The sequence below is a fragment of the Benincasa hispida genome, chromosome 8 (assembly GCF_009727055.1).
Source record: "Benincasa hispida cultivar B227 chromosome 8, ASM972705v1, whole genome shotgun sequence".
In the NCBI taxonomy this organism is placed as follows: domain Eukaryota; kingdom Viridiplantae; phylum Streptophyta; class Magnoliopsida; order Cucurbitales; family Cucurbitaceae; genus Benincasa; species Benincasa hispida.
In genome coordinates this window covers 6,999,132-7,016,881 of record NC_052356.1, presented here as the reverse complement: position 1 = coordinate 7,016,881, position 17,750 = coordinate 6,999,132, and the positions used below count along the sequence as shown (strand labels likewise).

At 32.6% G+C, this 17,750-nt stretch overlaps 1 protein-coding gene across 1 annotated transcript; it reads left to right on the top strand.

The window, feature by feature from the left end:
* Positions 1 to 16,359: 16,359 nt before the first annotated feature.
* LOC120083901 (egg cell-secreted protein 1.1-like) lies at positions 16,360 to 16,752 on the top strand. The gene has a single exon (XM_039039809.1). The coding sequence runs from the start codon at positions 16,360 to 16,362 to the stop codon at positions 16,750 to 16,752; it is 393 nt and encodes a 130-aa protein (XP_038895737.1).
* The last annotated feature ends 998 nt before the right edge of the window (positions 16,753 to 17,750 follow it).

Genomic DNA, 17,750 nt, shown 5'->3' with positions numbered 1-17,750 from the left:
TTTAAAAAAAAAAACTAGGTAAGACATGGAAAATATATAAAATTTTGGTATTAATCTGAGTGTAACAACCCAAATTTTAAGGTAATTTTTTATATAATTATCTTAAATTATTTCGGTCTCATTTTTAGTTTTGAGGCTAAAGTTTAATTTGGTGTTAAGATAATTCAATTTAGATGGTTGGAAATAAAAACTTGGAAATTGAAATTTAATTTAAGAAAAATTTGAATTTATTTAATTCAATTTGGGAACTCGAATTAAAATTGGGAGATTTAGAATTTATTTTTTAATTAGGGAAAGGAAATTGAATTATTTTATTTGGTTAAAGATGAAGGATTTTAAGAAATTTGGAGATTTGGATTCTTAAAGAAATTTAAATTCGGTTTGGAATTATATATATATATATATACCACAACACATATACACACGCGAAGAAAAAGAGTTGGGATTAGAAATATCCATGGGGGGGCGGGACGGAGATGGGAAGCTCTCCCCATCCCCGTCCTCGTCCCCATGAATTTTCCACGGAGAACAGGCGGGAATTTCGCGGGGATTGTGTTCCCCACATGAAAATTTTTCCGCCATCATTTTTTCTAATAATTTTTTTATTTCAATTAATATATATATTTAAACAATTCTTAAATATATATTTCAATACAACTTTCATGTACATAAAATATTATCAATTTTGGTAATAAAAACAATAAATATATATTCAATTTAAAAAGATGTAATTAAAATGCTAAAGTCTCATAATTTTATAAATTAAAATTCAACAATTAGAATATCATATCTTAAATATTATAACATCTAAGGAATTAAAGTAATAAAGTCTTAAACATAAATAATTAAAAACTCCATAATTATCCTAATAAAGTCTATTATATTAACATTATATATATTATATAATATATAAATTTATATACAAAAGTTGGTGTGGGACGGGGACATGGGACGGGGTCGGGGAATATATTCCCCGTCCCCGGGCCTGAATTGCAAACGGAAAAAAAAATTTCCCACTCCCTCCCTCATTCCTCGTGTATTTGGGAATTCCCTGCAGGGCCCTAACCTCATGGTTTTTTAGACATCTCTAGTTGAGATTTTGAATTATGAGTGATGTATATATATATATTTTTTTCAAGAGAACTTAAATCTCTCCCCCTCTCTCACCCTTGAATTTTTTTTTAAATAATGTTATTTTAATAATTATTAACAAAAATAGGGTTGGGTGGAAATTATTGACAAAAATAGGTGTTTGAATTGTGTACCTGGTACACGATTAACCCCTAAATCGTGTACCCAGTACACGACTACCTGTGACCTGGCACGCATAGACTATCTCATAGACAATCATGTAGCGTTGACCAAGTAATCGTGGACGGAGTCCTCAATTACCCTAAGTCGTGTACTGGGTACACGACTTAGTGGTCCCTTAAACCACCTGTGGCCCTTTCTTCATCCTCCCATCCGAAACCTTTCTCCCTTTCTTCCTCCTCACTACCACTGGTCGCCAACTCCACCGTCGTCCGTCGTCTCTGATCGTGTTGTTGCTGCTACCGTGAGCCGATCTATCACCTGCCACCTCTAATCTTTGCCGTCATCCACCTTAGGTAAAATTTTCTTTTTATTTTTTTCTAATATATGAATTTGGTCATAAAAAATAAATGTTGTTTCATAGATCTATCATTTTTTTTTTTTCATTTGGGTTGATTTAAATGTATTATTCATGGATATACGATTTTGTTTTTATTTGGGCTGATTTAAATGTATACTTTAGATCTTAAATTTGGGTTGATTATTATTATTATTATTTTGTAATTGTGAATTTTTGTAATGTATATTTTATAGATTTTGTTGGGTTGATTTTGTTGGACTATTTTTTGGGTGATTTTGTTGGGCTATTTGTTGGGTTGATTTAAGAAAATATTTAGATTTCTTAAAAAAGAAGAAACAATTTTTTTGTTGTATTAACATATTTTTTGTCAACTATAATAGTTGAAAAAATTTGAATAAATATGTCGATGCATTCTGAAGATTTAGTTATTCTTGAACCTGGAAATGATGGAGACAGTGATATTGATGTTGAAGTTGATGAATTATTTGGAAACGATAGAAGTGAGGAACATGATTTTGAGTTGGTACCATCAGATATGTTCACCCAAATAGATTGGAAAATTACTAATTCAACATGTGAACGATGGTCAACTTTGGAGGAAAGGAGTATATGTTTAGATAATTCTAGTTTAATACATAAAGGAATGTTCTTTAATACTAAAGAAGATTTACAACTTGCTGTAAAAAGAATATTGGGTGACAGAACACTATGAGATTATTGTAGTGGAATCAAATCAAGATATTTAGTATGTGAGATGCAAACAGTGGAAGGATGGTTGTGATTGAAGGTTACGGGCATGTCGGCGTAAAACTCATGGGATGTTCGAAATCACCAAACTCGAAGGAGAGCACTCATGTTTGTCTTCAGAATTGACACATGATCGTTCATAGTTTGATTCAAATTCTATGAATATCGAAATCCAAAATTTTGTTAGAGCTGATTTTGGGATACCTGTGGCCCTACTCCAAGAAGCAATTAAAAAACAATATGGCTATAATGTTAATTATAGACGGGTGTGGCAAGACAAGAGAAAAGCATTTATTGTTGTGTTTGGTGATTGGGAGAAATCATATTTAGAGTTTCCGTATTAGTTGAGTGCTCTTTTCATTACAATCTAGGAATACAATCGGATTGGTATTTCTTTCCGTCTGATGTGCCAGGTACGACTATTTTTGGTCAAGTTTTCTAGTCCTTCGGTCTTGCAAGATAAAGGTTCAAATATTGTAGACCATTAATCCAAATCGATGGAACTCATCTCTACGGAAAGTATAAGGGAAAACATCTGGTTAACTGTTAGCCCTCTTATATGCTTCCATATAGTAGAGTGGCATCATCCAGATCATGTGTTGAGACAGTTCGGTCTTCGACAAACGGTACCTTCGTTGTGTCATACACTCCCAACACTACACCAGATTGCAGAGGTAAGCACAACCAAGACGAGCGTCGAATTCACGCGGAATATATATTCTACTAGCATGCACATCATGATCGCTGTGCATAGGGAGAAATAACAAATGAACCAGCTGTATCAGATGACTACTATTCCTGGTACGATTCAATCATGAGGCAATTTAGCACACCTGACGGGACTTACCATTACTGCATGGTAAGAGATTTAAAATTAGATATTTCTCAAATATATGATATGAATATTGTTTAATATTATTTTTTTTCATCGTACAAAATAATTTTATTGAAGATGTACAACAATATTCGGTACAACATAATTTACGAGAGTTCGGTTCAATGTGTGACCAAACATTAGTCAACATAGAAACTATTATTCAACAAAAAAACGACTCAATATTGCGAACACTGATCGAAGATGTATTCGTTGTAGACGACAACGGCAATAGGGCGAAGCTAATTTAGAGGCACACGAAGACAACCCCCATGTGGGGTAAGGGCGAGGGGGGTCGCTTTTAAATTTCATGTAAATTTCTATTTTCTAATTAAATAACTAATTGTAAATCTTCTTTAATATTATGAGATTTTTATTTTATTTGTAGAGAGATGTACTATTTAGTGAAGTCACAATTTTTTTTTTTTAATATGAGTGCAGAATAATGAAGTTTTCATTGAATATTAAATAAAAAATTAAGTTTAGTAATGAAGGATTTGTTAGTAAAAAAATTAGAAAAAAAAATAATTAAGTTAAATAAATAAAAAAAATCGTGGACCCGGTCCACGATTATGGAAATCTTGGACCCGATCCACGAGTACGTCCTTGACCAGTCCACTGACTATGCTGACGTGGTGATGACTGGATTAAAGCCTAATCGTGTACGGGGTACATGATTTTCCTTCCCCCTAAAAACTACCCTATTTTGGTCAATAATTTCTATTCCCACATATTTTTAAAAATTCTTTCTCATCTACCCCATTTTGTCATAAATTTAAAAATGCACTATGTTCTTGAACTTAGTCCCTCACCCTCATTATATGCGTAAACCCTTTGTCTCTAAACAAAACCCATCTTTTCGTTCTATCACGCAAATGGACGCCTATTGCCACTGTAGCCTCCTTTTTGCTCGCATTCAACCAACCGTCTGACATCGTCTCCATTCTTCACACCGCCTTCAGCTAGTATATCGCCAAGCCAATTCATGCCAGTCATGCCGTTGTTCATCTCAGACCTGCCAAATCCAACATCCGGCCATCGATTCTATCCAGATTCACCAGTCGCCGCCATCAGGAACTCCACTGTCAGTGGGGATCTAGTGAGTAAAGGGACTCATGAATTTTTTGTTTTCTTTGAGTAATTTTGGGTTACCCACTTGATTTAGATTTAGATTTTAATTTACATTACGGTTGGATGCTAGATTTGGAGGTTTGAAGGTTTTGAGATACTGTCTGGTGGTGTTGAAGGTTGTTTTAGTGTGTCATAAGCCGTTTTCCAACATATTCAAAGTTGTTCCGAAGGATTTTAGTAAGTATTAAGATTTTGAAATCCTTTTTGGTTGATGATTATTGCTTGAAATTGGTTCTATAATTTTTAATTGTGACTTATGCATAGGTTGGAGTCCATTAGTAAAGAAATTAAGTGTATTTGGATTTGCCCTAATTTTAGGATAAGTTGTGTTGGTAATTTTGGAAGGATTGAATGTGTAGACTTGGGCTTAAAATTGATACTTGATTCATGTTCTAGGATTTAATGCAAAGTATTGGAAAGCTAGAAAGGAGTTTGTTTGCTTGAATCAATTTTTGGCTTAATTTGAGGTAAATGATTTTCTAGTGGAACTCCCTTGAGTTGGACATTCAAATTAATGGAGAATGTTACAAAATTGCTATCTGGATGCTACCATAAAAGCATGAAATCGACTGATGGAATGACTTATTAAACTATGAATTTTTTTTTTTTTTAAAGTCACGCTATGAATTTGTTGAAAAGCCATGATCCATGACTTATGTGTTAGCTTCTTTGACTGTTGCGTGCATTCTAGGCTAAGGGGGTTACTCTTAACTCACTTATCGGGCTGTACACATCTTATGTTAGTAAGCCTTGGGGTTCACCACTTATGATTGTTCCAGTATTCTTATGGCATCACCACTATTTCTATGATTTTTGTTACTACGGGCACATACTCACGATTGTTTTGGTGTTCCTATGAGTACACTACCTATGCCATGTCATGTCATTTCATGCTATGCTATGCCATGTTATGTACACCATGCCATCGTTAGGTTGGGATTAACAGATCACCTAGACGACCTAAGTAGGGGGTCACTTACTTAATATTTTTTTATGCTCAATCTTTTCTATTTTATGTTTTTCAGGTAAGGACGGGAACAAACCGACGAATGACGAGAGGGACCATTGACCGAGTTATATGGGACATGAAAATCGCTTCCGCTGAGTTTATGTTTTTTTTTTTAATGTTTTTTTGAATGTTTTGAAATTAGGTTTTAATTTCAGACAAAAAATTTTATTATTTTGAATGTTTTTTTTGTTAATATTTTTAGGAGCCTCGAACAAAGGATTTACTTATTTGTTATTTATTAATTTTCTAGTTTATTTTGAAAAACTATCTTTGTTGTTTTAATGAATTTTATTTTCCTCAATGATAAAAATGTTTGAGTTTTAATGTGTATTTATGAGTAACAGTCCTTGTCAGAATACTCAAAAGGTCGGGTCCTTATAGTTGTTATCAGATCCTATTTTTTAGGCTTTGTAGACTGACTTACGATGTAAGTCTTAGTCATGTATCCCTTATGACTAGTTATGGATCATTCGTCCTTGCCAGGTATGTTTCTAATTAAAATGTTCTAAAAAATTCCATATGCATGAGCTTGAATGTTTTCTTTAAAGGTAGTGCTAGTTTTCTTTTATTTAGGATTTTAAAAGAGGTTGATTGTGAATGATAGTAAATATTGCCACGTCGAGGTGCAAGAGTGGTGGTCGTGGAGGAAGGACTCGTGGTAGAAGGGGTGGACATCACCGACTCGTAGAAAATTTTTCGATAATGAGGAACATACATCAGTATACCCACCCCCTAAAGCATCTGTCACCCAGGCCAATCTTGTTGTATTGGCAGTTCGACTAGAGGAAATATTTAAGAGTATAATGGAGGAGACATTAGTTCGACGAGCACTACCTCATGAGGTTCCTGCTCCCCAAGACCCTATTCTACAGTAGAATTTGCAACATCTATCCGTTGAGGTTAAGCTTCTGAGATATTTCTGAAAGTATAATCCCCACACATTTAATGAGTCATTGAAGGACCCTACCAACGTAGAGTTGTGGTTATCTTCCATAGAGACAATCTTTCGGTATATGAACTTCCCGGACAACCAGAAAATGCAATGTGTGGTTTTCTTGCTTACAAATAACACTACCATCTGGTGGCAGTCCGCTGAAAGGATAATTGGTGCTAAAGCTGGAGCAATAACTTGGGAGCAATTCAAAGAACAATTTTATCTAAAGTACTTCTCCGCCAGCCTAAGGAATGCTAAGGAACAGTAGTTCTTAGATCTAAAGTAGAGTCGGATGTCGATTGAAGATTATGATCAGAAGTTTGATAAGTTGTCTTGTTTTGCTCCAAATTTGGTTGCCATGGAGGTTAAGGGGGTTGAAAGATTGGCCCACGACCTAAAAAGTGAAATATATGGTTTTGTGTGGGCCTTCAAGCCGACTACTCATGCAGTGATACTTTGTTTGGCGGTTTGGATGGACTCCTTAGATGTGGGGAACGCCCAAGGCCTCAAGCGTCAAGACCCTCATGATAGAAAAGGAAGTCAGAATAGGAGGTCTCTGAGTCCCCATAGAAGATTGAGGGTTTGGTCGAAACGTTACGGTGCCACCAACAGTAAAATTTCGAGCCAAATTAGCCAACATTCGTTAACTACCGGGTCACTTCACTAAAGCCCAATTGTTGCACTCCCCTCACTGTAGATATATTTTTATCCACTTGATATAACCATATTCAGTTAGTCGACCATTCACAGGTTATTCGTAATAACATTTGAGTCAAAATTTGTTTTACCCCCAAGATTACATCTTGCTCCTTAAGTCCCACTGATCCTCTAATAAATAATTGATTTGTGATCCAATCACCAAACCGAGTCCCTCTTAGACCAATGAGAAGGTAGGGCCTTTTATTCAAGACCCAGAGTTAGTACTTAATGGAACAACCTATCTATTATCCCTAAAAGTGGGTAAGAGTGAATTCCATCTTGCACCCTATGTCTCCAGCTATCTACCCGGTCTTACCCCGGAAATGGGAGGCTTTTTTAGTCCGATAATTCCAAATAAACAGGAGTTCATGGTTAGCTCAAGATTAAGGTGAAGTTACCTAGGTCATCACTTTGAAATAGTGAGTCTTAAATAGTAAACAACTTTATAAAGTAAGAGTGACTTATTTCTCGATCCGGTCTTATACAAACTATTTGCATAGGACACCCCTACTTGCATGTCTCCACATGAAAGATTCAGGATCGTATTGTATGTACTAAATAAAAAATGGGCCGCATCCAATAATGTCCCAAAATAAGGTACTCAGCCTTATTCATATACTATGGACCATTTTAGCTATCTAATCAAACTTAATCCACTCGTATGTCTCCACATAAAGTTCAAGTACTCATATAATAGCAATGGATCTTAGTTTATTGAATTTAGTTTTTATAAGTGAAATTTACATATTCAATAATAGTTTTATTGAATAAACCTGAATAACTTCTTTATTTCCAATAGAATATGTTTAATTTTACAAACTGTGAGTTTTAGGATATACAACCCAACAAACTCCCACGTGGACTAAAACTCCAGTGAGTTTACATATATACAAATATATACAATGTTGCATATGAGAGAATAAATGCAATAAACTAAGGCATCAGATACCCATTAATTCTCCCACTTACCCTATATTTATCTATCTCGTAGTCCTAGTCCCACTAGGCAACCTCCAAACACTTTAGCCGAGAAGGTCTTTGTAGAAGGATGAGCTAAATTGTCTTCTAAGGCTATCTGCGTGATGATCATGTCTCTCGGTGTACTATAACCTTGATGAGATGGTACTTGTGCTCGATATGCTTTCCACGCTTATGGCTTCTTGGTTTTTTGGTATTTGTAACTGCTCCACTATTATCACAATAGAGGGTTATCGACAAATGCATATTTAGAACTACTTCCAAGTCGATCAAGAACTTTCTAAGCCATACTACTTCCTTGGTTGCTTCACATGCAGCTACATACTCCGCTTCCATAGTGAAGTCAACAATACAACCTTGTTTTATGCTCCTCCATACTATAGTTCCTCCATTCAGAATGAATACTAATCCCGAAGTTGGTTTCATAGAATCCACATTGATTTGAAAATCAGAAATAGTGTATCCTATAAGGATCAGATCCTTAGTACCATACACGACATATGGTTCCTCGTTCTCTTAATACTTGAGGATGTTCTTAACGGCTGTCCAATGATCATATCCAGGATTGGACTGATATCTGTTTGCTATTCCAACTACATAGCATATGTCGAGACGTGTACACAACATGGCATGTATCAAACTTCAAATTATTGTTTCATACCTCAACTTCTTAAGGTGTCTTAAGACATTGTTCCTTAGACAAATGAATTTCATGCCTGAAAGGTAACATACCTCTCTTGGAATTTTCATTTTATATTTAGACAACATCTTGTCTATATAAGATGCCTGAGATAGCTAGCGTTCTGTTCTTGTGATTCTGAACTATTTGAATCCCAATAACATACTGTGCATTTTCCAAATCCTTCATTTGAAATTGCGATGCCAACCATCTGTTAACGTCAACTAGGAATTCTACTTCATTTTCAATGAGTAGAATATCATCAACATATAAAACCAGAAAAACTATAGTCTTGTTGACAATCTTCTTGTAAACAAAATGTTCAGCAACATTTTTTTCAAAGCCATAAGATTTGATTGCAGTTTTAAATCTTATATTCGAAGATCGAGATGTTTGTTTTAACCCATAAATAGATCATTTTAGCATACAACCATACTCAACTCTCAGCAAACTCAACCTTTTGATCAACATCTATATGCAAATCAAAACTCCCTAGGAGATGACACCAAAACAAATACATTTTAAGTGGAAATGTATGGTGTCATAAGTGGGTAAACCCACCTTAGGATTTTATAATTTTTCATTTTTATTTAAAATGATTTTTAAACAAAATCAATTTCTAATTGGAATCAAATTTCAATTTTATAATGAAAAAGAAATTAACTCAATAGCTAATATTAAATAAAATCCATTAATCTTAAAATTAATTCTATAATTAATTTTAAATTAAATCTTAATAATTAATTAAATAATTTTAATTTACTAAATTAATTTAATGTAAAATATTAAATTAATTAAACACTAGTTCCTCAAACATGAATTCCTACTTATGTAATTAATATTTAGATCATATTTAAACATTTTTCAATTCTCCAAATTCATTTAATTCGATAATTAAACGTATAATTATATTGTATATAATTACTAATTTCTTTAATTCGAATTTGAACATTTTAAGTTCTCTCATCACGCTATACTAAAGTTTAATCCGTTTATAAGCTAAGCACTTTAATTCCATGAATTTTAGCAAAGAAACATGCAAGATCAATTAAAAATACAAGTAGAGTTTATGAAATTCATACCTTTGTTGAATTCTTTAATCCTTGAATTTCAGCTTGAATTTCTTCACCAACAAGTTGTAGACCACCACTTGATCTTCCCTACTATCCTTTAAGACTTTAGATTGAATTGTGAGATCCAAAATGAGCTGTAATTTTTAAGGAAACTAAGGAGGATTTCAGTTTTTGGTGTAACATGTGAAGAAGAACCTTTCTTCTTCAAAATTTCAGCAGCCCCTATGTAGGACATGTGGAAAACGTCATGTGTGGGCAGTTCATGGTAGGCATGGGGGTATGTTTCAAGTGCAAGCAAGAAGGGCATACGGTTGACAAATGCCCCGAGGTCCTATTGGTGATGGTAGGGATCAACCTTTGGGATCAAACAAAGGGACTCTGAAGGAACATATGAAGACCCTAAGCAGAAACGTGGAAATCGTCCCAATTTTATTTTCATAGAATTACACTGGAATACAGAATATGCATAATCACTAATTTATAGCATGCATTAATAAGAAAGGAAAATGAAGAATAGGATTAGAAACCCTTACCTTTGAAGAACAAATTTCTTCACGTATTTCCTCCTCTCTAAAATGTGACGAACAAAACACGAACGATCTAAAATATCCACCACCAAAAGATCTTCTTCCATATTCTCTATATGAATGAGAATCTCTAAGGAGGTGTGAGCTCTTAGGTTTTTGGAAGAGAGGGAGTGTAATTGAGAGGAGGAGAGTTTCTGTTAATTTTTTTTTTTTAGAGAGATCTTTCATTTTGTGCCTTCTGTGAAGCAAATTAAGACGTGAACCGACTCCTCACATTCGTGAGAAAATTAAAGGGGAAAGAGTTAACTCCCTCCCAATTTTAAATTCGAAAAATAAATAAATAAAATAAAATAAATTTAATTATTTAACTAATATATATAAATATATGATAACTATCATGATCATATATTATATATATTGAACTATATGTTATATCAAATATAATACATAACCTATAGTTTAATTCTCTCATCAATGGTATCTAATATAAATCCAATTTATATTAAATTCAATTATATGAATCCAATTGACATAATTAATATTTGAATCATAGTCAAATATTTATTTCTTCTCAATTAAACTTTATATTATAATGTATCAAATACATTATAGAAATTATATCATATATAATTAAATTAAATTAATTATATCTCATATAATTAATTCTCTCATTTAATTTGAAAATTCAAATTAATCCAAAATTAATTTTAACTAAATCATTGTTGAGCTACAAAGAGGACCTCGTGGACCCATAGCTTGAAGCTTAAATGGTACTTGAATAATTAATTAAACTTCTTTAATTAAATTATTCAACATCCTTTAACTGTTGGACACTCTACTAAAGGCCAACAGATGCACTCTTCGCACTATAGATATATTTTTGTGTCCATTGGATATAACCAGTCAACAGTGTGATGACCCTTCATAAATTGCTCATAAGTACAACTAGGCCAAAATTACCGTTTTGCTCCTATAACTACATTTAACTCCTTAAGTACCATTGATCCCTCTAATGAACAATAGTTCATTGTCCAACTCTGATCAAACCCCTCTCGGGGCTAGGAGATGGTGTGGTGCCACATTGTTCAAGCCTCAAAATCAACCCTTAAGAGAGCAATTTATCTACTTATCCTGACATTGAGGAATGGATGAATTTCATCTTGTGTAGCTACGTTCCTAGCTCCCTAATTAGATGAATCCTTAAAATGGTAGGCTTATTGAGTCGGCGATCTGGTCACTCTCACCCATACAAATCAAAGGGCTGCCTTCATATGCAGGAGTTCACAACTCACTCAGGATTAAGATCATGTCATCTATGGTCATCCTAATAAAATGTAAGTCTCTATTATGAATGTCGTTATATAATGAGACTAGCCATTTTGTGGTCTGGTCTCCTACAAACACTTTTGTATAGAATATCATTGCTCACATGTCTCCACATGAATGATCAGGATTAGATCATTTGTAGCACTTTATCACAATTGTAACATCTACAAAGTGAGTCGTATTCGTAGTGTTACAAGGATAAAGTATCCAGCCTTATCCATCTACTACAGACCATTTAGGTTGTCACTTATACATGATCCATCTATATGTTTTTACATACATGTTTAAGTTACAGATGGTAACCTTAGATGTTAGTTTATTGGTTTGTGGGTTTAATGCTACTAAATGTCAAATAAAATATCTCATATTTTATTAAATAAATAAAATATTTTTATAATACAATTACAAACCCCAATAGTCTCTAGTAGGAAACAGCAGCAAGATGGGGAGATTCTTAGACTTAGCATGAAGTCGAAAGATCCAAGGCGATAGCAGATGGAACTCCACCACCAGTGAGGGTTTAGTGAGTAAAGGGATTCATGGATTTTTTGTTTTCTTTGAATAATTTTGGGTTACTCACTTGATTTTGGTTTATATTTTAATTTACCCATTATGCTTGTATGTTAGATTTGCAGGTTTAAAGGTTCTGAGATATTGTCCGACGGTGTTGAAGGTTGTTTTGGTGTATCATAAACCGTTTTTCAGTAGATTTGAAGTTGTTATGAAGGATTTTAGTAAGTATTAAGGTTTTGAAACTGGTTTTGGTTGATTGTTATTACTGGAAATTGGTTCAATAATCTTTAATTGTGACTTATGCACAGGTTGGAGTTCATTGGTGAAGTAATAAAGTGTATTTTGGATTTAGCCTAATTTTTTGGTAAGTCGTGTTGATAATTTTGGAAGGAGTGAATGTGTGGACTTGGGCTTAAAGGTTAAAATTGATTTTTGATTCATGTTCTAGGATCTAATTCAAAGTTGTGGTAAGCTAGAAAGGAGTTCGCTTGCTTGAATTACTTTTGGGCTTGATTTGAGGTAAGTGGTTTTCTATTGGAACCTCATTGAGTTGGACACTCAAATTAATGGGGAATGTTATGAAATTTCTATCTAGATGGTACCATAAAAACATGAAATTGATTGATGGAATAATTTATTGAGCTATGACTTTTTTTTTTTTTTTTTTTTTTAAAGTTACATTATGAATTTGTTGGAAAGCCATGATCCATGACTTATGTGTTAGCTTCTTTAACTGTTGCGTGCATGCTAGGTTAAGAGGGTGATTGTTAACCCATCTATCAGGCTGTGTACATCTTATGTTAGTGAGCCATCGGGTTCACCACTTATGATTGTTCCAGTGTCCCTTTGGGATTACGACTATTTCTATGATTTATGTTACTATAGGCTCATACCCACGACTGTTTTATGCACTACGCATGTCATGCCATGTTATGCCATGCTATGTTATGTACACCACACCATCGTTAGGTTGGGATTAACAGATCACCTAGATGGCCCCAGTAAGGGGTCATTTACTGAATATTCTTTTATACTCAATCTTTCCTATTTTATGTTTTTCAAGTAAGGACAGAAACAGACTGGCGAGTGAAGAGAGGGACCCATGAACGAGCCATATGGAAAATGAAAAATCGCTTCCCCTGAGTTTATGTTTTTTTTTTTTTTTTTTAATGTTTCTTTGAATGTTTTAAAATTAGGTTTTAATGTTAGACCGAACATTTTATTATTTTGAATGTTTTCTTTGTAAATATTTTTAGGGGCCCCGAACAAAGGTTTTACTTATTTGTTATTTATTAATTTTCTAGTTTACTTTGAAAAATTATCTTTATTGTTTTAATGAATTTTATTTTTCTCAATGGACAAAATGTTTGGGTTTTAATGTCTATTTATGAGTAACGATCCTTATCCGAATACTCAAAATGTCGGGTCGTTACACTTGGGCAGATTAACATTGAGATTGGTGAATTCTTGATAGATCAATACTGAGATTTTATATATTTTCCTATCTTACCTATTTATTTTTGCAAAATTTAATCTTTCCCAAATTTAAAAATCAAAATGGATTCATCCATTTGGAAAAAAAAATCTAATTGCTAGATTCATTTGGAAATTTAGGCACTGATATAATTGTGGGAATTGAAATTTGTCTAAAGTTTTGAAAAATTATTGAGAATTGAATTTGACATTTGGTAAATATACCCAATTTTGGAAAAAAGTTGAAAATATATAAGATATGGTATAAGATGTGGGTAAATTACATAATATATTAAAAATTAAGAGAATCTCGTAGTGAGAAAGGCCCAAAAGCTCCAAAATAGTCGATATGTTAGAAAAGGTTAATTTTTTAACTAAAACTTGGTGGTTGATCATGCCTGAGATAGATCAAGAAAAACTATTTGAACGAGTTTTCAAAAAGGATACTAGTTTTGCAAGATGAAAACTTTAACATATTATTTCTTATAATTTTCCCGATAAGTTCCTTATTAATACAAGTGAGGCTAAATGTTCTTTGAAATTATCTGTATATTGCATGTGAGACTAGACATGACTCTGACTTGTTAATGTTCAAAATTTCACTTTTATTTGGTAAAAAAAGGTTGAAAAATAAAATGAGAAGTTAAGAAGGGAACTTTTTATTTTTTAAATTATTGATATGGTAAATTTTAAAAACCTTTTAATAAAATATATTATTTTCTATAGGTTTAATTCTCAAGAATATAGGACGTCTCTAGACGAGACAACCTATATTGTGTGGCCTCAGGCCCTCATGTTGTCTCTTTGGTGGGTCGTCTCTTAATTTCTACACACTTAACTAAATTAAACTTCCTAAATAAACGGTTGGTCACCTTGTTTTCCTTTGTATTCTATTAGTGAAAAGTGAGCTGCCAATCAAGAAATTCTCTCTCTTCGATACGACCTTTCTGTCCATGTTTATAACTTGCTTTTCTTTCACATTTTTAGTACAAGTCACATAAAATACATATCAAAAGGAACTTTACTCATTTGTTGTGTATTTTCTCTTAGACTTACTAGGAAAGAAAACTAGACATGGAAAACTTGCAAATACAGTAGTAGAGAAGATTATTCAAGCACAAAATCAACCAAGCAAGAACATAAGTATATGAAGATCAAGGGAAGAAAATGAACATACAAAGGAGTTATAGTGGTTGGGTGATTTTTCACCTACATCCACACTGAAGAAGCCAACAACAAATCTTCATTCATCAAGAGTTTTCAATGAGGTAAACTCACAAAACTTCTCTTTTTCTCTCATGTTTACAATGCAAAATTTCTCAGCATTTTTATCATCTATTTTTCTGTCTTGCTTCTTCTATTTATAAACAATTCATGTGCTGGGGACTGGAGAAAATACAAGTTGCCAAGGGTTTAAGATCATTACTAATGAATAAAAGACTTCAAGAAAATTTTAGTTTATTTTCAAGAATAAAATAAATTCAGAAACATCTTTAAAAAATATATGAATAGAAACTTTTTTTTTCTAAATTCAGGATTCCAAAACATAATTTAATTTAAACAACAAAATCTAGTTCCTAAAAGAACAAAAACCTAGGGACAAAGCAAAACACAAGATGTCTAAGAAATCTAAAACAATTTCAAAGAAAAGAAATTATGTGGGGAAACATAGCTCCCCTAGTCCTATGACACCATCAAAACATCACTGTCATGCACAACTGTACACGATCTCTAGCAGTATCTAAAAAAAATAAAAGAAAAAAATTGATTATTGAAAATATTTAATTAGTAAGTAATCGAGCCACTATCATATCATACAACATGAATCATGTCGTTCCTGTTTTAATTAGTGAGACATAAGAACAAAAAAGGAAAAAAGGAAAAAAACAAATATAAATATATATTTAAGCTTAACAATTATAAATTAGAAAAAAAAATATATTCTTTAATAAAAAATAGAGGTCATGTAACTTTTTGTTAGTGATTGATAGAAAAGGTGACACATAAGGAGTAAGAAAAAGCTTCCCAAAGTATATCTCAGGAGTAAAATTTTCAAGTATAAATAAAAACCCTAGAACCCACATGAACATAAATGAAATCGTATAGACCAAAACTATAACTTTCTTTAACATAACTCTACTAATTATTTAGAGTAAAATATAGCTTAGTGGTAATTATATTGACACGTGATACCTCTCATATACTTGGATGCTCAATCGATATTCATTGTACTAAAAAAAAAAAAAAGTTAAATTTCAACTATTAAATAAACACATTAATTGCTAATATTATTTTAAAATGAGCTAAAAACAGAAATAAAAATTCATATTTTCAGTCATCCATTTTTTCGTTTTTTCGTTTTTTTATTTTTTATTTTTGTACAAAAAGTAATTACGAGAACTTGAAAAGGGAGAGTTTTAATACGAAAAACATTGTAATTATTTTTGAAGAGTTTTGGAAGGTGGAGAGCTAAAAGACATTATAAAACGTTTTAATTAATGCTAGTGTGATAATTAATTATTAGATAAATAGTTAACCAAATCTAACATTACTCATTTTACGTTACAATATTCTTATTAATTCCCCATCATAAAATTAATCATATTCTTTCATTTTCCTAAATATTACATGCTACCTCTTCTCTATATAAACACAACTATTTATGATCCATTCACATCAAACAAATCCAACTTCATTACAAATTTCATCTTTCATATCATCCATAATCCATTGATCCAATTTTTCTCTCCTACAATGGTGGGCATCTTCAAACTCTTCATCACTATGTCCTTTTTAGCTCTTACGTTCGCTGTTAGGGTTGAATCAAGGCCAAACCCTAAAACAAGTTTAACAACAGAAATAAAGGTTGATGGTGAGACATCGGATTGTTGGGGATCTTTATATGAACTCCAAGCATGTACTGGTGAAGTTATCACATTTTTTCTCAATGGTGAAACGTATTTAGGTTCCAATTGTTGTCAAGCCATCAAAATCATTCAACATGAGTGCTGGCCTACGTTGCTTGATTCTTTAGGATACACAACTGAAGAAGGTGATGTCCTTGAAGCCTATTGTGATACCACGATTGATACTGATCTTTCAACAACATCATCTCCTCAGTTGGCAATGGCACCTTCTATCAAGCAAAAGAATGAGCCTAAAATCTTCGCTCCATGAAATTGAAAGTGATTTTTATAATAAAATAACTATGCGGTTGAGTAACAACTCTATGTTACGCTTAGTTGTGTTTTCGACACTTTTCATTTTATGTCAAGAAGTTGTATTTTTGTTGTTTTTAAGACTATATTTATATATAAGTACTCAAAAAGTTTTACTTATAAATTTGTTCTTGAATTAAGTAGCAAGTCTATACACTTCTTCGTCCGAAATTAATTTTCAACAGTCTCTCACAAGCTAGCTATGATTAGTTTCAAAGATCCAACTTCAATTGTTTTGGTAAAAGGATCACATTGGCCCTTAGTTTATAATTTATTTTCAAATTTATTGTCACAAAATTTAAATTAAAATACAATTTAAGACATGTAGGATATCAATTAAGTAAAAAGTAACCAAAACAAATAAAATTTCTCAAGAAAATAACATTAACAGAATGAAACAACTTTTTTATACAAGTCTAGTACAATAACATATTATTCATTTACTTTGTCACCAAATAGACCCTACCTTAATGTTAATTACATACACATGCACTTCACTTGTTTTATTGCCGTTTCTATTATTCAATTGCATTGGCTCATGTTCGATTCATTTCTATAATTTAAACATTATTAGTAATGGTAACATTTTCACTATTTCATTAATAATAATAATAATAATAATAATTGTTTTTGTTGTTTTTGTTGTTGTTGTTAATTATTTATTATTATTTATTATTATTTATTATATTATATTTTTATTATTGCACATCGGAGATGAGATTCTGTTGAACTTGCCAACGTTGTAGATCACTGCGTGGTCGTAGGTCTCGCACAAACTAAAGAACTCGTCCTTGTTCACTCGTAGCAACATTTGTTGTCAGCCGTCGAGAAAAGAACACCTTTGTTTGTGGGGTTGTTGTTGCTTTCCGGCCTCCGCCACATGCTCATGGTTGTCACCAAAGCAGAAGAAACTCAGTTGTAATGCTTCCAATTACTGGAATTGTTGGGCTGACCACT